The following is a 23,103-nucleotide window of genomic DNA, read 5'->3' on the forward strand; positions in this document are numbered from 1 at the left end:
ACACTCAGACTGCGACCAGACACCAACAAACCTCACCTGCACATCTTTGGGGCGTGGGAGGAAACGAGTGCCCAGAAAACTCACAGACCGGGAGGACGTCCAGACTATACACAGACAGTGGCCCCAGCAGGGAATCAATTTTTTTCTCAATGTTATAACAAAATGACATTGAATAAAATGATGCTATTCAAGGACCCGCTGTGTGTGAAATGGAGCATGAGGGCATTTTCTGGGGAAAAACGTGGTTACCTCTCATCAGACTATTGAAGGGACTGCAGCTTCCCCCCCCGCCCCGAGAATTCGTCTGTGCCACTAGAGTGTGTTTTGCAACCCAAGCTATTTGCCGCCCTGGTGCTGCTGTTGCCCAGGCAATAATTGATGTCTCAGACATAACTCCATGAACGGCAGCACCTTCTACAAAGCACAGCTCCCCGCCCTGTCTGAAGGCCAGGCTTTCAGCTGATCAGAGGGAAATGGAATTTCCCCAAGAAAAGGGCTTGGTCCTTCCTGAAAGGGAAGGCTGACACCCCCAAGATGAAGTCCTTCACCCCCATTCCCCCTCTTGAGAGCTGAAGGCCCCACGTTCCAGGGGCTACCACCACACGTGTTACATGGCAGATGCTGGCCACCGCAAACCCACTTTGCTTACAGTTGCAGAGAAACGGCTTACCCCGGTGAGGGTCCAGCCTTCTCATGACAACTGTCCCGCGGCTGCTATTCCGGGCAGGCCACACAGGGGCTCCAACAGGGCTGTCTCCCGCTGCCTGACGGAGCCTTCGCTCTGAGCAGCAGCTGCAGCAGCACTGAGCTCACGGCGCTGGCCGGCCGGGCTGAGGTGCTGTGAGCCACAGGCCTGCCCGCGACACCCATGCAGCCAGGCCAGATGGTTACCTGGCTACCGCTGCAGGGGCCTGCGGCGACTTGGACAAGGGCTGCCTCTAATGTGCAATGGCAGATTCCCTCTTGCTGGGCTCTGGCGGGTGCCATGTTGTTCCCAGCCCACTTTCGGCCTCTGACGCCCAGCGTGGGCTTCCAGAAGCAGCCGTTTGACTGCTCTGCAGTGGGGGCCGTTTCGTTCCCTAGGAAGGGAAGGGGAAGCCCCCCAGCTGAGCCGTCACGCCCTGTCTTTTCTTCCCTTGCCCAACACTAGGACAAACGCTGCCTTGTCGTTTCTCTAAGATAGACATGGCAGCTAGCTCCTCGGCAGGCCCCCTGACCACTGCCACCCCGTCAGAGCCACTCTCGGGGCGCCGGCCCTTCCTCTGTGAGATTGAGCCCAGTCCCTTGCTGACTTGGTCAACAAGCAGATTAGAGGGCTGAGCAGCCACCACGTCCTCCTCAGAGTCGTGAGTCCTCCCAGGACCAGGCTGGTCCACCACCAAGCCCCTGCTGACAGCCATGTGCAAATTCTGCAAGAGGACAGAGACACCGCCAGCGGCCCGGGGAGTGCGGTTACACCCTGGCTCCCCCTACTCAGCTTTTCCTGGCTTTCCCAAGGTCGCTGTGTGGGAGGACAGCCTGCAAGGCAGGTGTTTGCAAAAGCCTCGCCAAGGCAACTTGTATTTTTAACTCTCCATCAGCCTACTTAAGTCACACGGCGCCATTTCCAGCACAGCAGAGTTCAGCTGCAGCCTCGTTAACTGCAGGCAGGTGGGGACAGGTTCAACTGCTCCATGACAAGGATCAGATCCACAGATGACCTGTCTCCCATTAGCAAAGCGTAAAAAGAACTTTCCAGTTCCTTGGCCCAGAAAACAACAGCATTGTTTTGTTAAAGTCTAGCAATAATTCGTTCCCTAAGCGGGTATTTGGCCAGAGCTAGAAGCTGCTGTCATCTTACTCCGTTCCCTTATCCATAATTCATGCTTAACGTGGCTGCAGTGTGTCCCCTGAGCTTCTCATATTCCATTTCCATCACACAGCCCTTTTGTAAACCAACCAAATTAGAGTGTTTGTGTCAAATTGCCATATTCTGTCAACATCCAAAAGCCAACCTTTCCCCTTGGTAATACGGCGATATTAGGAGTACAGCCTGCTTTCGACTCTATTCCTGGCAGATGGCTGAAGAGTATGGACAGGGGTGACCTCCCCTGGCGTCCAGCAGGCTGACGATGCCGCCCCTGCTCAGTCTTCTCCACCCATGGCCTGTGGCCCTCAAAGGGTGACCTTATCAGCTTCCTTCAAATATTTGACTTAGTGTTGATTTCTGCCTAGTTCCTTTTAGTCACTGGTGTCATTTCTGATGGAAGGAAGGCTGTTAACCTGTGTACATGGTCATCACTCACCTGCCGACCAGGTTTCAGGGCAAACACATCATCACCTCCTTCAGGCTGCTCAAGTTGAGGTGTCCCAGTCATTTCCTTCCTGTCCCCATCCAGCGACAAGAGGGGCTTGCTGCACTTGGGCCAGGGTCTGTGAGGCCAGAAATCCCCTCGCAGGCACGCCCCATTGTCCAGCAGGTAACAAAAGCCATTTCTGAACCACCTGCCTCCAGTCCGAGGCACAGACTGCAGTGCCCAGATGGTGGGGCTGACCGAGATCCGTGTCCGGAGCAGCGACCCTCGGTCTCTGTTGATCAGAGGCCAGCAGTGCCACAAGACGCACAGCCTGCCCCTTCTGGGAGCAGGTTTGCACCAACTCATCGCTAACCCTGATTGTTCTCAGGATGCCACAGACAATGCCAGGAGCCGGGCAGGAGAGCGCCAGGTGATTTCTGTGTCCGCGCTCTGGTGACAACGAGCCCTAACCCTGCCAATTAGAAGACACCTTCAGTGATGACGTGCAAATGAGCTTTCTTCTGAGAGGTGTGGACCGGGTTCGCGGCGACTCAACCTCATGTTAGTTAGCTGTTTAGATAAGCGGTGGCCCAAAGCTTCAAAGACATCAGGCAGGCCTCAGTGGCCCAAACAGGGGAGCACATTTGATGTGTGTCCATCGTGACCGCATCTCCCAAACTGAAACTCAGGGCACAGGGGCTGATGGAAGGTGACTTATTTATAAAAACACTTTACATGAATGAACTGCCTTTGTTGAAAAGAACCAAATCAAAGCAAACTGGGAGAGTCCCAGAAAACCTGAGGCCTATAGTGGCGGTGCCAGTGTGCCCTCCTGCTCAGTGGCACCTCAGATCGTCCTGCTCACATGGGCAGAACAGGGCAAGGTGCATGGGGGCTGGAAGAGGGCGGTTCTTGCAGTAAGGCCGAGCCTCACCAGGCTGTCCTAGTGACTTTCTAGGTGCCTTCCGCCAGCAGCCAGGGGACCAGGAGGCTCCCGAGCAGCAGGGGAAGGCAGGGAGAGTGGGTGAGGGTATTGCGTCCCCCTTCCCTCCAGAGAAAACCACCTGGGATCCACCTGGAAGTCCCAGGAGCTTTGTCTCCCCCACTATGTAGTTAGCACTCGAGGGAAGGAAACAGAGACCTCTGTCTTGGCCTTGCAGTTTTTTTTGTTTTGTTTTTTTGAGACAGACCCTTGCTCTATCGCCCAGGCTGGAGTGCAGTGGCGTGATCTTGGCTCACTGCAGCCTCCACCTCCCGGGTTCAAGCGATTCTCCCGCCTCAGCCTCCTGAGTAGCTGGGACTACAGGCGCCCACCACCATGCCCAGCTAATTTTTGTATTTTTAGTAGAAACAGTGTTTCTCCATGTTGGCCAGACTGGGCTCGAACTCCTCACCCCAAGTGATTTGCCTGCCTCGGCCTCCCAAAAGCACACGCATGAGTCACCCACTGTGCCCGGCCTGCCCTGCAGCTTTGCATGTTGAATGGAGTCCTAGACTGAGAAGCAGAGTTCCAGAGGTGATTTACAGACCACGCAATTTCACCTCCCCAGAGAGACTGAACCTGCCTCCAGCCACCGACCTGTACAGAGCAAAGGCCTCAGGAGAGACTAGGGTGGCACACGCTGCTGCCTGGTGTCTACCAGGCTCTGCCAGGTGCTTACAATGACAATGACAGCACGGAGTCAAGAGCCTCTCAGCCGCAGCTTGGCACCTACCCAGGAGGTTGTGTGTGTTTAACCAAAGGCTGAGCCTCCCCAGGCCGCACTCACTTTCCCGGGGCCATTCGCCTGCTCCCTGTGTAGTGGGTTGCCTGGCCTTTTAGCCCCCTGTGCTGCTTGGCTGTGTTTTTAAATTTAAGTTCTGACTTTCAGTCATCCTAAGCAGCATCCCATGGACTCCCTGGTGTGTGGTAAAGTTACTTTTTTTCTTACACGTATTAAAACAGTTATACACCTGTTGAAGTCAATATTCACCCATGGAACACCCAGAACTCTCAGGCACCTCTCGAGGGGGCAGGGGCGTGGGAGCCCTCGGGGAGCAGGTGCTCAGCACCGTGGGAACGCATCCAACAATAGCATTTCTGCCTGCCGTGCCCACCATTGCCTCAGATGTGACAACTGTCCACAAGCACATGGCCAGGGGTCCCTGGTATGAGGCTGAGGCTCCCCCTGCTAGGGTCACTCCCCGGCCTAGGGTCCCCACTGAGACCACACCAGGCTCAATGCTAGAGTGGAGATGGGGCCTCCCAGCACCATCTGGGCTCCATGCGTTTGCAGCCTTAAGCACAAGTCACCGTCTCCTAGAACAGCGTCCGGGGGCTGCGCTTATGACGGGCTGTACCGAATGAACTCCCTGAGCCTTTAATGTAGCAGGGTAGGGCTGGGCACTACCAGTGCTTTGGGAGGCAGAGGTGGGTGGATTGCATGAGCTCAGGAGTTCAAAACTAGCCTGGGAAACATGGGGAGACCCCGTCTCTACTAAAAATACAAAAATTAGCAGGGCGTGGTGGGGGGTACCTGTAGTCTCAGCTACCTGGGAGGCTGAGGTAGGAGATTGCTTGAGCCTGGGAGGTTGAAGTGAGCTGAGATTGCACCACTCCACTGCAACCCTGGGCGGCAGAGTGAGACCCCGTCTCAAATAGTAAAATAAATAAAACATAAAATAAAATAAAAAGAAGGGGCATGCTGGGGGTGGGGTGGGGGGCAAAAAGGCAGAGGCGCCTGGGCTCACTTCCTCTGTTCACAAGTTCCCACCTGGAAGCTCATGGGGCGGACGCTGAAGCCCTGCAGACATCACCATTTACAAAAAGTGGAGTGAACTAAGAACGCTGCCTGCCGCTTCCACGTGCATGCAATGGCTCTGGAAGGACCCTAGGGCAGGAGCTAACACATCTGCCTCTGAGAAAGGAAGCCTGGGGGCAGGGGGATGGGGTGGGGGCAGACTCCATGGCCTGCCTTTTCGAACCTTTTAAATTCTGAACTGCAAGGTGTGGGCTTGTAGTAAAGATAAAGCACGCTTCATATTAAAACTATGAATGAAGGCCGGGCCTGGTGGCTCAAGCCTGTAATCCCAGCACTTTGGGAGGCCGAGACGGGTGGATCATGAGGTCAGGAGATTGAGACCATCCTGGCTAACACGGTGAAACCCTGTCTCTACTAAAAAGTACAAAAAACTAGCCGGGCAAGGTGGCAGGCGCCTGTAGTCCCAGCTACTCGGGAGGCTGAGGCAGGAGAATGGCGTAAACCCGGGAGGCGGAGCTTGCAGTGAGCTGAGATCCGGCCACTGCACTCCAGCCTGGGCCACAGAGCGAGACTCCATCTCAAAAAAAAAAAAAACACTATGAATGAAAACGCCAAGAATGCAAATAATACCCATTGCCAGTTACCAAGAGAACTCTCTTGGAAGGCTAGAATGACACCACCCAGGGAGGGTCAATAAAGGACCCAGCGTTTCGTGAACTTCAGCACCAGAAAGAGGCCTGGAAAGCAAAGGCTGGCCCACCTTGCACAGCAATGGGAACGCGTCACCCAGGGTCCTCAATGCCACATTCATGAACTGGCAGCCTACACAGGGAGATGGGGAAGTCACACTCAGCGGGCTGTCTCAGTGCCTCCAGGACACAGCTCTCCAAGTCCCACAGGTGCCAGTCCTCTGCTGACTCCAGGCCACCATGACCAACAACCTTTGTTTTCCTTCCCCCTGCTCTAGCCAGTCCCCACATCGAAAGGTGATAACTGAAGTTGTCAGGGATCCTTACCTGCCCAGCTTCCACTGCCGCTGCTTCCTGGAGCACTGCAGGGCCCTGGGCCCTGCAACTGGCCCAGGACTGCCAGAAAGAGCCAGGGGCACAGCCGTGGCAGGCAGACCACACCCCCCTACCACCACTGTGAGGAGCTGGGGGTCCCGGGTCAGCCAGCCAGGCTCTGACTCCCCACGCCCACTGACCAAGAGAGCGGGCTCAGGTGCGTCCCCGCAGCAGGCACAGGCTCAGGGCTCCAGATGCTTTCTCCATCAGTAAACAGATGTGGCTGTGGCAGTGAGGAGGCCCCACTGCCTGAATCCTGGCCACCTCAGAAGCCCACACAGGGCAGGAGCTGCTTCTCCTTATTTTACTCCCTAGGATGGAGAAGGCGGGGGGGTTCCCAGGACTTACATAGGAAGAACAGCAGATACTTTACCCAAAATAAACAAAAGAGAACAATCCTTCTGCCAAACCAACCTTTCAATATTATTTAGGCTGGGTGTGGTGGCTCACGCCTGTAATCCTAACACTTTGGGAAACAGAGGCAGGAGGATCGCTTGAGCCCAGTCGTAAGAGACCAGCCTGGGCAACATGCTAAGACCCTGTCATTACAAAAAATGTAAAAACTAGCCAGGTGTGGTGGTGCGCGCCTGTAGCCCCAGCTCCTTGGAAGCCTGAGGCAGGAAGACTGCTTGAGCCCAGGAAGTCGAAGCTGCAATGAGCCGCGATCCCGCCTGCACTCCAGCCTAGGTGACAGGCGGAGGCCCCGTCTCCAAAATAAATGAAATAAAATAATTTTGTCATTGCTTATTCCTCATAGTCAGTCTCATGCTACCAAGTGACCAGGCCACTTTAATGGACGTGAGGAACTGACAGAGGCCACGTTAATTAACAAACTTTTTTTTTTTATTGGAGATAAAAACAGCGAAGTCCCACATACCATACCCTACAAGACACAACGTGTGCGGACGAGCCTTGGCTGTGTACCGGTGCTGCAGGATGAGGCTGTCCGCCGGGCCTGGGCTGCTCCAGCTACGCGGGGAGGCGGCCCCATTGCAAAGTGCGGTTTCTCTGCAAAGGTGGCGGCGGGTCAGTGGCAGAGGGCCATGGTTTCCATGTTAAGGAAGCGGACGTGCATCTTGGTCTCAATGTCAATCCCCTGCCAGATCTGGAAGGTATGGACCAGCGTTAAGGGCACATTCCCGCCACCACCTCACACCTGACCAGGCCCCGGTCCTCGGTCCTCCCCCACCTACCCTCTCCTGCCACCAACTGTGATGCTCTGGGCAGGTGAAACCCAGAGAGCTGTGTTTCAAGGCTATGAGCTAAGCGAGGACGAAAAACTTCCATCTGTCTTTTTTGCTGGTTAATTTGGCTCTGACATTTGGATTCTCTCTGAGATTGTCACAGCGAGTTATTATTAAGTACTGAATCCAAGCTCTTAGCTCCTAGTCATTTGAATCTCACCCACCACTTCAGGTTCTGTGATTTTCATGCAAATTACACAACCCCATTAAGTCCCCTTTCCATGGGTACAATGCGGGACCCCCAACCTGTGCCGCCCACTTCACAGAATGTCGGGGGCTCTAAAGGAGCCATTCTCAGCATGGACGTGTTTTGTAAACTGTTAGGAGCTGTGCAGTCCCAAGGCTTCCCCAGGCCACCGTCATCCATGTAAGGATCTCCAGTGTGGTCTTTACAACCTCCCTGGGATAAGGGACCACGTGCATTCTAGAAAGACAAACTCAAGCCCAAAAAGGTCATTTCTACCCAAAGATGGCATCGTGGCCCAATCATTCCTGGTGCTGGTCCTGCCACTACAGTCCAGCCTGGCCAGGGCCCTGGAGTAGACCTTCCTGCTACAAGGCTATGGATGTGCCCCAGTGCTCCCAAGGCCATGCCCACCAGCGCCTTAGCAAGTCGGGGCCCACGGGGGCCACAGATGGTACGATGGGGGTGCGAACAGGAACGGAGGGACGTGGTGGGCGGGTGACTTCTCACTGCCTCCTGCTTATGTAAGAACCTCAGACTCTCACTCTGTCACTCTCAGCAGCTCCGGGGACAGCCACGAGGCTGGTAACGGGGAAAGTCAGAGCCCCGTGGGCACCCAGGGGACAGGGAGGCCTTGGGACATTTCTGGCCGCAGCCCCCCGGTACTTCCTGCTTTCCTGAGGCTGTTCTGGGTGTCATGGGGTGTGCAGACAGCTCTGGTTCCAGTCGAGCAGCCCTGTCCTTGCTGGGTGCACGAGGCGTTCCCAGGGTAACACACATGACCACGCACAGTGCTTTCTGCTAAGTGCCAGGTGGCAACATGGTCGCCAGGGGCAATGGAAGGAACCAGGGAATGGGAAGGGCCGGCTGGTCCCAAAAGACCCCTCAGGGATATAGGGACAGGCTGGGGGCCACTAGGGGCCTGGCAGACGCCAGCCTTTAGGGCAAGGAAGTTGGTTTCAGAGGCAAAGAAATTCATTCTACTCAGTCTGAAGCCGTGATACTTCCTCCCCAACCCTCCCTCCCTCCTCCACCTTCTAGCTCTTCATATGTTGTCTTGCTTTGGCGGGCATCACCTGCTCAGGTGACCGGGTCCCCAGCATAAGCCAGAGTGAGTCTGCAGCACAAGTGCAAATTCGGCCTTTTCCCAGTCTGTCCGCCCTGCCAGCCCTGGGGTGGGCCATGTGCACGGCAGTCCTGGGGGCCTGCAGACCTCCGCAGTCTGCTTTCAGCCTTCTTTTTTTTTTTTTTTTTTTTTGAGACAGAGTCTCGCTCTGTTGCCCGGGCTGGAGTGCAGTGGCTGGATCTCAGCTCATTGCAAGCTCCGCCTCCCAGGTTTACACCATTCTCCTGCCTCAGCCTCCCGAGTAGCTGGGACTACAGGCGCCCGCCACCTCGCCCGGATAGTTTTTTGTATTTTTTTTTTTTGAGATGGAGTCTTGGTCTGTTGCCCAGGCTGTAGTGCAGTGGCCGGATCTCGGCTCACTGCAAGCTCCGCCTCCCGGGTTTACGCCATTCTCCTGCCTCAGCCTCCTGAGTAGCTGGAACTACAGGCACCCACCACCTCGCCCGGCTAGTTTTTTTTGTATTTTTTAGTAGAGACGGGGTTTCACCGTGTTAGCCAGGATGGTCTCGATCTCCTGACCTCGTGATCCGCCCGTCTCGGCCTCCCAAAGTGCTGGGATTACAGGCTTGAGCCACCGCACCCGGCCCCTTTCAGCCTTTTATCACAGCCGGGCCCTGTTGCCTGCCTCTCCTCTCTCCTGCCGGGTCTAACCATTGGCTGCCAGGCTCAGCCTTGGCTCCACGGGGCTGTGATCCTGAGGGCCCAGTCCCCCAGTCCTGCTCTGGGCTCCTTGGCCAGAAGCCGTGATCCTTCCTTCCCTAATCCTCTCTCCCTCTTCGTCTCCTGCTCCCCTTACTTCCTTGTCTTCCTCAAGCCCCGCAAAAGCACTTGGGAACACTGTTGTGATGCCCAGGGCCCAAGTGCGGGGAGGGGATGGGGCGGGGGTCCCCTCCCTGCCACAGGGCATCTGATTATCTAAACGGCCAGGAGCAGCTCTTGACTTGCGAGGCCAGCACTGGCCTAACCACCATCCACCAGCAGAGGCTGGAGAAGCCATCAGGGAGGAGGGCAGAGTGGGCGGCCGCTTTACGAAAGTGACAGGACGCAGCGAGGAAGGCCCGGGCACAACGTGTGCAGTCGGCTCCAATCTGAGCTTCTGAGAAACACTATTTCTACAGACACGGAAAGTTTCCAGAATCCCTGTTTCAACTACAACAGGGCTTCCTTTTTTTTTTGAGACGGGGTCTCACTCCGTCACCCAGGCTGGAGCACAGTGGCGTGATCTCAGCTTACGGCAACCTCTACCTCCTGGTTTCAAGCAATCCTCGTGCCTCAGCCTCCCGACTAGCTGGGATTACAGGCGCCCACCACCATGCCTGGCTAAGTTTTGTATTTTTAGTAGAGACGGGGTTACACCATGTTGGTCAGGCTAGTCTTGAACTCCTGACCTCAGGTCCTCTGCCCACCTCAGCCTCCCAAACTGCTGGGATTACAGGCGTGAGCCACCAAGCCCAGCCTACAACAGGGGTTACTTCTGAGAGGGGCAGTGGGACCCCAGGTGAGAGAGAATTTGGTTTACACTGTATACCCTTTTGTACTACTTACATTGTTTTGACTATGTGTGAATATTACCTTTTCCATAAAAAATAAGAAAAACTAGTTTAAATGGCTTTAAAGGCCACGCCCAAGTTGACCCCTTCCTACTGAGATGTCGGTCACCCAGGAAGCCTGTCCCTTGCCACTGCAGGTAAAGGGCCATGTCCCCTCCTGACCAGTGGCCACACGAGGTCTTCAAGGGTCCCCCAAGGCCCCCACGCCCAGGCCACCCACCTTCAGGAAGTCCTCGAAGGTGATCCCCTCGTACACCTGGTCAGGCTCCTGGGGACGAAGCACAGGGTGGACAGTGAGTGGTGTGGGTCCCCACACAGCTTCCTCAGGGGGACGGTCCACTGGCCTCCCCTCCCCACCAACACCCGAATGTCCGTGGTTGAGGCTGTTTGGGAGGAATCAGAAGAGGGGAACGTTCTGGATTATCTGCCTCCAGCACGCAGCCGGTCACTCTGCACCTCCAATATCCTCATTCATGGGCTTGAGGGTGGGATGGGAGCTGAGCGTGGCTCACCAGGGCCCTGGCAACGCATGGCTCAGAGCAGCATCCCTCCCCACGCCCAGCCCCCCAGGGAGAGAATCCGAGGTGTGGGTGACAGGGGGACAAGGGGCTCTCTTTCCCCACTCAGCCCACCTCACTACCAGCCCCCCAGCAGCTGCGCCACCAAGATGCCTCCTATCCCCCTCAGGGCCGGCCTCCTCATGCCTGCGCTGTGCTGATAAGAAGATTCCAGGCTAATCTAAGCTCACAGACCTCGGGGGAGAGGTCAGCGAAACACAGGGCCAGCCTGTGAGGCCCACGCCTCATGCCTCATGAGTCACCGTGATAACCCAAGACCTCTGGGGAGGCACGGCCGGAGGGTGACCACAAGGAGCCTCTCCATGCCCAACAGGTTTGGCAGAGCCGGTCTCCGTCTACTCTGCATCCTGCCTGCTCTGGGGACGACACCAGGAGCTCCTGCCCCTTTCACCGATACTCTCAGGATCCCACCGACAAGCCTCCAAAAACCTCACCCAGTAGCACACTTCGTGACAGCGAAAATCTGCTGACATCCCAGGTGCCCTTCAATAGAAGGTGAGGGACATAAATCTCAGTCATCCACCCTATTTGCAAGGCCAGCACTGGCCTCACCACCATCCACTAGCAGAGGCAACCATTAACCACTTATGCCTAGTGTTCCACTGCTGGAACGCTAAGCTGTGGGAGTTACTTATATTCTACCGCTCAAGGTCATCACCAAGGTCTGATTGCAAAAATTCTAAAAGCTGCAACCTCAGGCAAAAATGGGTTAAGAAGGGGTTGATCTATATGTCTCACTATGGAAAAGGCTCTGAGATATGTATACAGCAGATAAAGAACAAACAAACAAAAAAAACCCAACAAGCAGAAAGATGTCTGCCGGTCTGTACGTGCAAACCTTTCCTTAGACTGATAACCAGACCCCCACCATCCGCCCTGTGGGTGCATGGGGTCATACGGAGAAAAGGGGAAGCCACATCAGTTCAATTATGTTTTGCATAAATCAAAAATAAAAGACACGCATGTATATGTTGGTATATGTAGAAAAAAACCCACCAGGAGGGAGTCCTTTTAGGGAAGAGGACCTGGGCTGGTGGGGGAGCAGGAGAGACTCGAAGCTCTCTCTGTGACTCTCTGAAATTCTGTACGTGCGTGTAAGAACACGGGAGGCACACACCGAGCGTGTTATGCGCCAGGCATGTATGTCCCAAGTGCCTTCCAAATGCTATTGTTTTGTTTTGTTTTTGAGACTGTCTCGCTCTGTTGCCCAGGCTGGAGGGCAGTGGCGCAATCTCGGCTCACTGCGACCTCCGCCTCCCAGGTTCAAGTGATTCTCCTGCCTCAGACTCCCGAGGAGCTGGGATTATTATAGGCATGCACCACCATGCGTGGCTAATTTTTAAATTTTTTAGTAGAGATGGGAGTTTCACCATGTTAGCCAGGCTGGTCTCGAACTCCTGACCTCAAGCAATCCACCTGCCTTGGCCTCCCAAAGTGCTGCAATTACAGGTGACCAAATGCTATTGTTAGAATTTAATGACAGATGCCAATTTCACGACAGGCCCTGAGTTGGGTTCTGGTCTCTCTCCCGTATTACAGATGAGAGGCACAGACGGGAGCTGCCTGTCCAGCTGGGAGCATCGAGCTGCCTCCAAGTCCTTGAGGGCCGTTTCTACTGGCAGGACTTTGCAGGCCTTTTAGTTTCCTCTTTATACTTAAAAAATTGTGGCCGGGCACAGTGGCTCACACCTGTAATCCCAGCACTTTGGGAGGCTGAGGCGGGCGGATCACGAGGTCAGGAGATCGAGACCATCCTGGCTAACACGGTGAAATCCCGTCTCTACTAAAAATACAAAAAATTAGCCGGGCATGGTGATGGGCAACTGTAGTCTCAGCTACGCAGGAGGCTGAGGCAGGAGAACAGCGTGACCCCAGGAGGTGGAGCTTGCAGTGAGCCGAGATCGCGCCACTGCACTCCAGCCTGGGCAACAGAGTGAGACTCCGTCTTAAAAAAAAAAAAAAAATTTGGCCAGACACAGTGGTTCACATCTGTCATCCCAGCACGTTGGGAGGCCAAGGCAGGAGGATTGCTGGAGGCCAGGAGTTCGAGACCAGACTGGTCAACATAATGACATCTCTTTTCAGCAATACATCTCTTTTTTAAAACACTTTAAAAAATCAGCTGGGTGTGGTGTTGTACACCTGTAGTCCCAGCTGCTCCAGAGGCTGAGGTAGGAGGATGGCTTGAGCCCAGGAGATGGAAGCTGTAGTGAGCTATGACTGCACCACTACACTAAAGTTTGGGCGACAGAATGAGACCCTGTCTCTTAAAAAATAAATTACAAAAAAAAATGAAACCCAGAAGTTCTTGGCTAGCCTGGGCCAGCCCTGTCCCTAAGGGCTCCTTCCTCCCTGACTTCCCACTCACGGGCACAGTGGCTGCCCTCCCTGCCGGGCCACCCTAGGTTCCCAGGCTGGCCAAGGGGAGCTAATTATAGAAAAGGCCTCCGTGGCCAGAATCCGGGGCTGGAAAGGGGGTGACTGGTGCAAGGAAGGAGGGCAAGGAGTGGGGGAAGCAGTCCCCTGGTCAAGCATCCATGGGTGCGACCTCCTGAGAAAGCACTCTCAAACATCCCACGGCCCGGCGCGGCGGCTCACGCCTGGAATCCCAGCACTTTGGGAGGCCGAGGTGGGTGGATCACTTGAGGTCAGGAGTTCAAGACCAGCCTGGCCAACATGGTGAAACCGCATCTCTACTAAAAATACAAGTTAGCCGGGCATAGTGGCACATGCCTGTAATTCCAGCACTTGGGAGGCTGAGGCAGAAGAATCACTTGAACTCAGGAGGTGGAGGTTGTAGTGAGCCAAGATGGTGCTACTGCACTCCAGCCTGGGCGACAGAGTAAGACTTGGTCTTGAAAAAAACAAGAGATCCCGCCTCAGTCAATGACTGCCTTTGGAAGTCCATTAAAGTGGGGACCATGGATCGTTTGTCTTCAGCGGGTAGCACAGTGAGAACGGGAAGTGTCCTCAGAGGCCAGGCGGGATTGAACCGATGCAGCTGCCCCTTGCCCCCAGCTCAGGCCCGTACTCAGCTCAGTCTGGGTTTATCTGGCCGAGGTTTACACCAGAAGGATTTTAAGAGTGCCCAGTTTTAAGAGCGCCCGGAGGACCCATGAGTGAAGAAAGAGGTGCAGATGAGCCCTCTGCCTGGCAGCCGCCTTCCTGGTTCCGGGGCTACCTCCACCTCCTGGGGGCTTGTGGGCAGCGGGTGCACCCCGGAGCCTGCCTCCGCCCCGAGATGCCGCTGCTTCCCAGGCTGCTGGGGTTTTATGCAGATCAGCAGCTGCCAGCAATTTCACTACAGCAAATTAAGAAAACTGTCGCCAATTGAAACTGGAGTAGGACAGGGAGCAATTTGAAGAAGGAGAGTGTAATTAAATTAAATGGGAATTTGGCCCGAGAACCGGCGGGGATCCCTGCTCTCCCCACCGAGGTCACGAGCCCTCTCCTGTGGTGGTTAATCTGCTGAGTGCAGAGGTTTCACCCAAGCCAGAAGCTTCCCCCCGGGCTCCAGAGGCAGACAGATAAAATACATGCCAGGAAGCTGACCGACCACAGCCCCCGCCTCTGGGAGCAGGCCCAGGCAGGTGGCCTCACGTCCCTCAAGGACGGGGCTGGGGCACAGAGAGCAGGACCCAGCATGAACCCCGTTCGCTCCGGGCTGGGCAAACACAAACCCATCAGGGTGTCTAGAGACGCACCTGCTTTAGACACACAGTGGCAAAGGGCTGACCCGTCAGGGGGGCCATCCAAACCCCTCAGGAACACACGACACCCAGGTGGTCACCTGCCTTCCTGAGTGGTCCCGAGGCTTAGAGCCTCAGGGCTGGGGGCTGGCAGGGCTGCACCTGTCCTTACAAGAGGAAATCTTCCCAGCACAGGAAAGATTGCAAGGTCTAGAGGATTCTCTATGCTCTCTGAGCCTCAGTTTCCTCACCAGTCAAAACGAGGCAAAATGTAGGAAATGATGAACATGGGAAGGCCGCTCCCCTCTCTTCCCTGTCATTTGCACACCAGCCCCTACACCTCAGCTCCTCCACCTGACCCCACGCCATTGGCTCTTGTCAGTCCCCAACAGGGCTCCCTGCTGACCCCTGCTCCAAGGCCAGAAGTCGTCTCTGAGTCATTTGTTAAGAAATAAACTAATTAAGGCCAGCCTGTGCCATGTGCTGCCCAGGCCTGGCTCCAGGGCCAAGTGCTGCTATGAGCACTGCCTGAGGCCAGGATGGGGGCCGGGGGGGCTATGCAGGTGGGGGCTCCTGGACCTCGAGCTCTGCTTCCCTGCCTGTGCAGTTCTCTGGGGACCGGGACCTTCAGTCTCCTGGGGGGGCAGGAAGGGCTGGGAGAGGTTTCTGAGCCCCACAGGCCACAGGTAGAGCAGGTGGCAAAATACACCAGGCCCCATGCCCCGTGAGGCCTTCCAGAAACACAGAGCATAAGCGGGAAAGGCACTGCGTGTCTCAGGAGGGCTGCAGGGGCGCTCACCATCTGCCCCATGCACACGCTGGCCGCCTCCATCATGGCCCCGTCGGCGATGGAGCGAGCGGACTCCTTCTCGATGTGGGGGTTTCCTGACAGCAGCTCCTCGACCACCTGCCGGGTGGGGCGGAAACAAACGGTGACCTTGGCCCTCCATCAGGGTCATGGGGGTGGGAGGGAGGTGCCAGGAACCCAGGGTGGGCCAGAGGAGCATACTTTACATTTCGATATTCTTCCAGGGTGATGCGGCCGTCGCTGTCCGAGTCGTACATGTGGAACAGAACTGGGGTGGCAGGGGACAAAGGGGACTCCGTCAGGCGGGGCCTGGCCCCTGCCACCCTGAAATCTACACTAAAGACACCAATAACCAAACCTCAATGCCAAAGCCAGAGGGGTCAGGCACGAGCTGTGGGACCAGACTGACCACTTCCTACTGGGTGACCTTGGGCCTGTGACCTAACTTCTCTGAGCCTCAGTTTCCTCATCTGTGAAATGGGAATAACAACAGCGTCTACCTCGTGGTCTTAGGAGGGCTGGGAGTTAGCGCTGTGGCCCCATGAACATGATGATAGTAAGCGTTACCCGTTAACACAAGTCAACAGTGTTGAGTTCAAAATATTGCTCCCACAGCCCCAGGAGGCCCCATCGTCTCAGCCGTGGCAGGTGGTGGTCCACAATGCTTCTGATCTGGGCCTGACTGATCTAACGTGGGTGGTCCCAGGCCTGGTATCAGGGAGGCGCTGGCCGGGAGGGGGCCTCTCCCTGTTGTTCCCAGCACGGCCTTGGGAGCTGGAGCTCTCCCAAGTCTCCTGTGTTGGCATTTTCTTTTTTAATGTATTTATTTTTTCGAGATGAAGTCTCACTCTGTCACCCAGGCTGGAGTGCAGCGGCACGATCTGGGCTCACTGCAACCTCTGCCTCCTGGGTTCAAGAGATTCTCCTGCTTCAGCCTCCCGAGTAGCTGGGATTACAGGTGCCTGCCGCCACGCCCAGGTAATTTTTGTATTTTCAATAGAGACAGGGTTTCACCAGTTGGCCAGGCTGGTCTCAAACTCCCAACCTCAAATGATCCGCCCGCCTCAGCCTCCCAAAGTGCTGGGATTACAGGTGTGAGCCACCGTGAGTGGCTGGCATTTATTTATTATTGTTATTATTTTTTTCAGAGATGGGGTCTCCCTCTGTCACACAGGCTGAATGTAGTGGTGCAATTGTAGCTCACTGCAGCCTCCATCTCCTGGGCTCAAACAACCCTCCCACCTCAGTCTCCTGAGTACCAGGGACCACGGGCACGCAGCACCACTATGCTGTGCTAATTTTTTTATTTTGTAGAGGTGAATGTCTTTCTCCCTGTTGCCCAGGCTGGGCCCTGAACTCCCGGCTTCAAGTGATCCTCCCCACTCAGCCTCCTAAAGTGCTGGGATTACAGGCACGCGCCACTGAGCCCAGCGGGCATTTACTGAACACTGACCAGAAGCCCAGGTGTGCAAAGCGCTTCACAAACCTCTCCATCTCCCTCTCACCCAACCCCGAGAGGCCAGGGATGCCTGAGCCCTGCCTCCCAGACTGTCAAAGCTCACGGAAGTTAAGGCGTTTGCCCCCAGCCACACCACTAAGGGACAGGAAACCAGGGATTTGGACCTGAGTCCGTCCTGTTCCTCGCCCCTTGGAGCAGACAGGAAGCCAGGCTCACACCAGGGACCCCTGCCTGGGCGGTTCCCACCAGCCCCACGTACACATTCCAGTGCTAAATATAGTCAAGTCCCATGTTTACATTTTCTTGAGGAGGAGGCTGACCTGGGGCGGGACACAGAGGGACGTCAAGAGTCATGGGAAAAGCCACAGGAAAAGGAGATGTGACTCGGGCCACTGCCTGGGACCTGTGCGGCTGACCAGCTGGGACCACAACTGAACCCACTCGGGAGCCAGAACATAGTGGGGCTGGTCTCAGGAACCCAGCAATAGCACAGCCCATGGAGGAGGGAGAGGAGGAAACTGACTATGGGGGCACTTCCTGTGTGCCAAAGGCTGACTGTATGATCTTGCCCAGCCCTGAGAACCACACATAATTGGCATACCCACGTTCTGGGTCAAGGTCACATGGCTGGCAGGTGAGAGGGGCCACATTGGAACCCAGGTCTTTGCATCAAGGGCCTTGTTTCACAGCCACTGCACAACCCCCTTCTAGTCCCAGGAAGCCGCAAGCTGCTGAGGAATGTTCAGGATGAAGGCGCCGGGAATGAGAGACAGCAATGCCAGCCTCACAGGGACGAGGGCTGGTGTCCCCAAGCCCTCCAAGCCCCCAAGCCAATGTACACCCAGCCTCCTGCTGCAGGGGTGCCTTGTGTTCTGAGGACTTAGGGGAGGCTGCACCCAGGCCAGGTGTGAGCAAGGGGACTCAGTAGCACGCACATCTCAGCTTCTCCTTCCGGGACAGCTCCACCTGTTCCTCGTCCATGCTGGTGTCGATGGGCCGGAAGTAGGACATGATGGTCAGGAAGTCCTCGAAATTGATCTCATCAGCCAGGCCACTGGGTCCCTTGCGCAGGTTCCTACAGGAGCAACAAGGAAGGTTTTGGAAATAAATGAAGAACCGGATCTTGTCCTCTTGCTACCGTTAGCGCCGAAAACTCTGCTCTCAGGGCACAAACTGGACCCACGATGGCTGCTCTCACCTTGAGTCTGTGCCCCAGAAACCTGCTTCGTGGAGGGGCTGGGGGCTGCAGAAGCTTAAAGCTCAGTCCCTGCCTTGCCCTCATGGAGCTCCCATCAGGCAGGTGGAAGAGAGACAGACCACTGCATGACTGTTGATTCAGGCGGGGACAGAGGGAAGCGTGGGTGTGTGACGGTGCACACAGGTGAGCATTTATGAGGAAACCAAGCAATCCAGTAACTCACCAAATACCTCTCCCGATCTTCCTTTAGCTCAGGGGTTGGCAAACAGCCCATGGGCCCAATCTGGCCTGTCATCTATTTTCATACAGCCCATGAATTAAGAAGACTTTCTGGGCCAGGCGCGGTGGTTCATGCCTCTAATCCCAGCACTCTGGCCGAGGTGGGCAGATCACCTGACGTCAGGAGTTCGAGACCAGCCTGGCCAAGATGGTGACACCACGCCTCTACTAAAAATACAAAAATTAGCTGGGCGTGGTGGTGTGCACCTGTAGTCCCAGCTACGTGGGAGGCTGAGGCGGGAGAATGGCTTGAACCTGGGAGGTGGAGGCTGCAGTGAGCCGAGATCACACCACTGCACTCCAGCTTGGGTGACAGAGGGAGACCCTGTCTCAAAAAAAAAAAAAAAAAAAAAAAAGACTTTTCACATTTTTATCTTAATTTTGTCAGAGTCAGGGTCTCACTCCATTGCCCAGGCTGGAGTTTGGTGGTGTGATCATAGCTGACAGCAGCCTCAAACTCCTGGGCTCAAGCGATCCTCCTGTCTTGGCCTCCCCAAGTGCTGGGACTCTATGTGACAGCCATGTGCCTGGCCGGTTTTCACATTTTTAAATAGTTGAAAAAATGCTTGCCAAAAAAAAGTCAAAAGAATAGTATTTCATGACGAGTGAAAATTACATGAAATTCAAATGTCAGTGCCCATAAATAAAATTTTATTGGCACACAGCCATGCCCATTCATTTATGCTTGTCTGCACAGTTGACTAGATGCAAGAGAGACTGCGTGGCCCGCAAAGCCTAAAATATTTACTCCTTGTCTTTTTACAGAAAAAGTTTGCCAACCTCTGCTCACTCTCACTAGTTCAAAATTTTAGGATGGTGATTGACTGCAAGCATCACTAAGTAATCTGCTTATACCCAAATACAAAGTTTGCCAGTGATGGAAAGTTTTGTGGTAAGTTAGGGCAGGTTTGAGGCTGGCTGTATCAATGTGCTTTTTGGAGGAGGCAAGAAAGGGCTGGTGTTCCAGGGGACGGGGACACAGGGAGTTCATGCCCCATGCCAGGCACAGTGCCTGACACCCAGATGAGGGGCTCAGAAATGTGTGGTCCAGCTCGAGTCTTGGCAGTTGCTAAGAAAACAGCTTGGAGGCCAGGCGCAATGGCTCACGCCTGTAACCCCTGCACTTTGGGAGGTTGAGGCAGGCCAATTGCTTGAGCTCTGGAGTTCAAGACCACCCTGGGCAACAGGCAGAAGCCGCATCTCTACAAAAAATACAAAAAATTAGCTGGGTGCGGCGGTGTGCACCTGCAGTCCCAGCTACTTGGGGAGCTGAGGTGGGAGGATTGTTGGAGCCCAGGAGGACAAGGCTGCAGTGAGCCAAGATCACGCCACTGCACTCCAGCCTGGGTGACTAAGTTTGAGATCCTGTCTCAAACAAAACAAAACAAACAGCCTGGAGACGACTCCAAACCCGAGCTCCTGACTCACTGTCCTCAAACCTTATCACTAACGGACTGCGACCGTGAGTGCCCAAGGCTGCTGGGGAGGCTGTCACACAGCTGGCAAGCTCAAGGTTCTGCCACAGCCCCTCAGTGTGGCCCTTTGGAAGGGGCAGTCCCTAGCTGGCCCGGGGTGGCTAACAGTTAGTGGTTAGTGCTTGGATGTCACTTGGGTTCCACCCAAGGCGTGACTGCACCTCCACTGCAATTCTCTCTTTAGAGGTTCATCTACTACTCCTTTTCAGCACCCAGCAAATTCACTAACACCCATACGACAGCCTCTAAGTGGCCCGGGAACTCCCTTTCTTTTTATTTTTCTCTTCCAGATTTTCCAGGGAGAGGTGGGGTCCCAAGTCTGGATGAGAGAAGGCAGAAACTGCCCATCTGCGGGATGAGATCCGTCCTTCCCTCGGGAAGGCCCATCTTTATGTGTTTTCACAGGTCTCCCTTCTTTCTTTTATCGGATGAAGCTCCCAACTGCTCCTGCCACAGGCTTTAATAACCTTGAAGTTCTCGCTGTGGGCGGCACAGACCAAATTTGCAGAGCATAAAAATAGCCCCCGGACTTATCAGGCCGCTCTGAAAGCCCTTCCCACAGCGACTGGCTCACACGTCCTTCTCAAGTGGTTTAGGCTGCAGCAAGAGGGATTAAGATTAGCACAGGTGAAAATGTGACAGACCCCTGGGGAAGGCAGAGTGTGTGTCCTTCTGGGACAGTTGAGACCTGCTCTGCTTCAGCCTCAGGACCCAATTCAAGGAAGGAGGGTCCCTTCCCCTCCGAGTGCTCCCAGAGGTCTGCAGAGGCCAACATTATGGTCTCCAAAGGCAATGAGAGCCAGCGCCAAGGAAACCCAGACAGAGCACCCAGAACCAGCCCCATCTGCTCTCCACTCCATTTTTTAAATAAAAGGTTTTTTTTTTTTTTTTTTTAGAGATGTGATCTCCCTATATTGCCCAGACTGGTCTTGAACCCTGGCCATATGCAATCCTACTGCCTCAGCCTCCTCAGCTGCTGGGATTACAGGCGCGTGCCACTATACCCAGCCCTCTGCTCCCATTTCTAAAATGAGCACCAGGATGAAGATCAGTGGACAGAAAACAGGGGCTACATCTAAATCTGCGGCCCAGCATGAGGACAGGCCATTTTCTCTCCTTTTGCAAAGATGCCACCTTAACTTTCTAATTCTCCTGTAAGGAATGGAGTGCCCCTGGAGGTGGGGATGGGCTCAAAATACCCCTTCCCCAAGACCTGTTCCCAAAGAGTCTTAGGAACAAAGGCTGAGGCTGGTATTTCTTGAAAGGAAAATCCTGTTTCCAGTATCTCCTCTGAAATCCTCCTCCAGCTTCTTCTCAGCATTTACAGGATATGACGTGAAGCCCTTTTCCAATAGTTATAGGCTCCCAGCTGTAGCCCACGAAGTGTTCTGGGTGCAGGCCAGAGGAAACCCTTTTTAAAATCATCCCCTCCCTCGGTGACTTCTGGGCCAGCCTTAGTCACTGGCACCTCCCTTTCTCCACACCAGGTTTCTCTAAAGAGCAGCTGGAGGCTGAGGTCCAGGGACCCATAGGGGAGGCTCTCACCGTCCCATACCTGGCCACCGCCCTCCGCTTCTGGCTCGGCCCGGATCCCCGGCCATCTTTCAGTGGCAGCTCCATCAGGCAGGCACAATGACAGCTGCTCTCAGCTCCAGACCCGAAGTCTCCTGGATGCCCCCCACATCCCCACACCCAACCCACCCCCAGGTTCACACCTCTAGTCAGTCCCCTGGGAACCTTCCTTTTCTCTCCTGGCCCCTGCAGCTGCCTGGCCCAGCCCCCACCTTCCCGTGCACTCCAAGTGCAGCCGGAATGAGCTTTGCAAAATGCAAATCGGAGCCTGTCGCTCCCCTGCTCAGCACCCTCCTGGGGCCTCCCCCGTCCTCCTGGTAATCCCCGGTCCCACCTGGACTCCCAGGCCTGCAGGGTGGTCTCAGCCACCCACACCAGCGCAGACCTCACCGCCCCTTTCTGCCTAGCTCCCTCCTCAGGGTCCCCACAGGCCTGTCCCACCTGGAGTCCCCCTGAGATGTGAGATGTGGCCACTTGTTTCAACGTCCACCTTCTGAACACTCAATATTCCCCAATGACTGACGTCCCTGCCCCCCTCCTTCAGGGAGCGCCACGCCTGTGCCAGTCCTTCCATGGCTCTGTCCTAAATCAGACCCTCAAAGGAGGAGGAAGCTACTGCCTCCATCTGCCTGTCCCTACGTCTGGCAGAGGCATGCCCAGCACACCCTCTTGTCTTCTGAAAACAGAGAGGCGTCCGCCCTGGCCCTTTCCCCACACCCTGTCTGCTGGAGAGCGGCTATTCATGGAAAACAGCCTGGCAGGTACGTGAATTCCACCCCAAGAGCCCAAAACACAACTCCTGGGTCTGTCCAGGATCGTGAGGCCGACAGACCTGAGTTGGAATCCCAGTTCCTACAAGTGACAGCTGACAGCCAAGTGACCTTGGGTCAAGTTTTTCTTTAAGGAATAAGAGCATACACTAAAATGTGCAGGTCTTGTGTTCGGACAAACATGCCCTTGTGAAATCCACCTCTCATCCACCCCAGAAGTTCCTTCTTCCAACTTTACAACTGGCCAGAGTTGCACCCAAGCCTTCTGAAAACAAGCCTTGTGCAGACACACACTCCCTACACGTGGACACATGCTCCCTCTCGCGTGTGCACGCGTACAAATACACACACACACACACACACGCATGCACAGGTGACCCTGGGCTCTGGTCCCCTGTACCATCTTCCTGTCAGTGCCTCCAACTCTAGGTCCCGTCAGGGGCCACGCCTCCCACCCTGACGCCTGCTTTGGCTCATTTGGGGACTGGCCTAAGATGCACGGCCCACCTCTGAGTCCTTTCTCTGAGAACCAGGATTTAAAGGGAAATGGTGCACCGGATTCCACTCTGTCTTTGCCACCGACTGTGCAACTTCACACACTTCACAGTCACTTAAGCTCCACAGGCCTCTTCTCTTTGGCAAACATGGCAACTGGCCGTAAAGATTCCCGCAGTACCAGGTCTCTCAGCCCAACTCCTGATCCAACCCTTCCTCCTCATCTATAACCTCCCAGTGGGCTCAGAGCTGCCCCCTGTGCCCCAGATCCTCAGGGCAGCCCTGACCCAAGCCCGGGACCACGATTCACTCCTCCCTGGCCTCCACCTCCCAATCCCACCCTACAACAAACCAGCAGCCACAGCGACCTCTGCAAAGTGCAAACCTGGCTCACCCACCCCCCTACACCCTCACCTCAAGGTCCACCAGCACCCCCATCTCAGCTCCTGAAGACCCCTGTTGCTGGTCCACAGAGGCTGCCCGATGCAGTCTGTCCTCCCCACACCACACTGGCCTCTCTGTGATCCAGCTAGGTCTGCCTCTCAGCTCCCCAAGCTCCCCATGCCACAGGGCCTTTGCACACACAGTTCCCATC

General features: G+C 55.2%; 1 protein-coding gene across 1 annotated transcript in view; it reads right to left on the bottom strand.

Moving 5' to 3' along the window:
• Positions 1-6,902: 6,902 nt before the first annotated feature.
• Positions 6,903-23,103, bottom strand: part of TESC (tescalcin) — a 57,473-nt gene continuing 41,272 nt past the window's right edge. Inside the window, exons 5-9 of the mRNA XM_011928737.1 lie at positions 17,655-17,794; positions 15,467-15,528; positions 15,252-15,359; positions 10,406-10,453; positions 6,903-7,186 (exon numbers count right to left, since the gene is read on the bottom strand). Coding sequence (XP_011784127.1) covers positions 7,109-7,186; positions 10,406-10,453; positions 15,252-15,359; positions 15,467-15,528; positions 17,655-17,794 — 436 coding nt within the window. The 3' untranslated portion in view covers positions 6,903-7,108. The remainder of the gene's footprint in view (positions 7,187-10,405; positions 10,454-15,251; positions 15,360-15,466; positions 15,529-17,654; positions 17,795-23,103) is intronic.

This window comes from Colobus angolensis, unplaced genomic scaffold (genome assembly GCF_000951035.1).
Source record: "Colobus angolensis palliatus isolate OR3802 unplaced genomic scaffold, Cang.pa_1.0 Scaffold79, whole genome shotgun sequence".
Lineage (NCBI taxonomy): Eukaryota > Metazoa > Chordata > Mammalia > Primates > Cercopithecidae > Colobus > Colobus angolensis.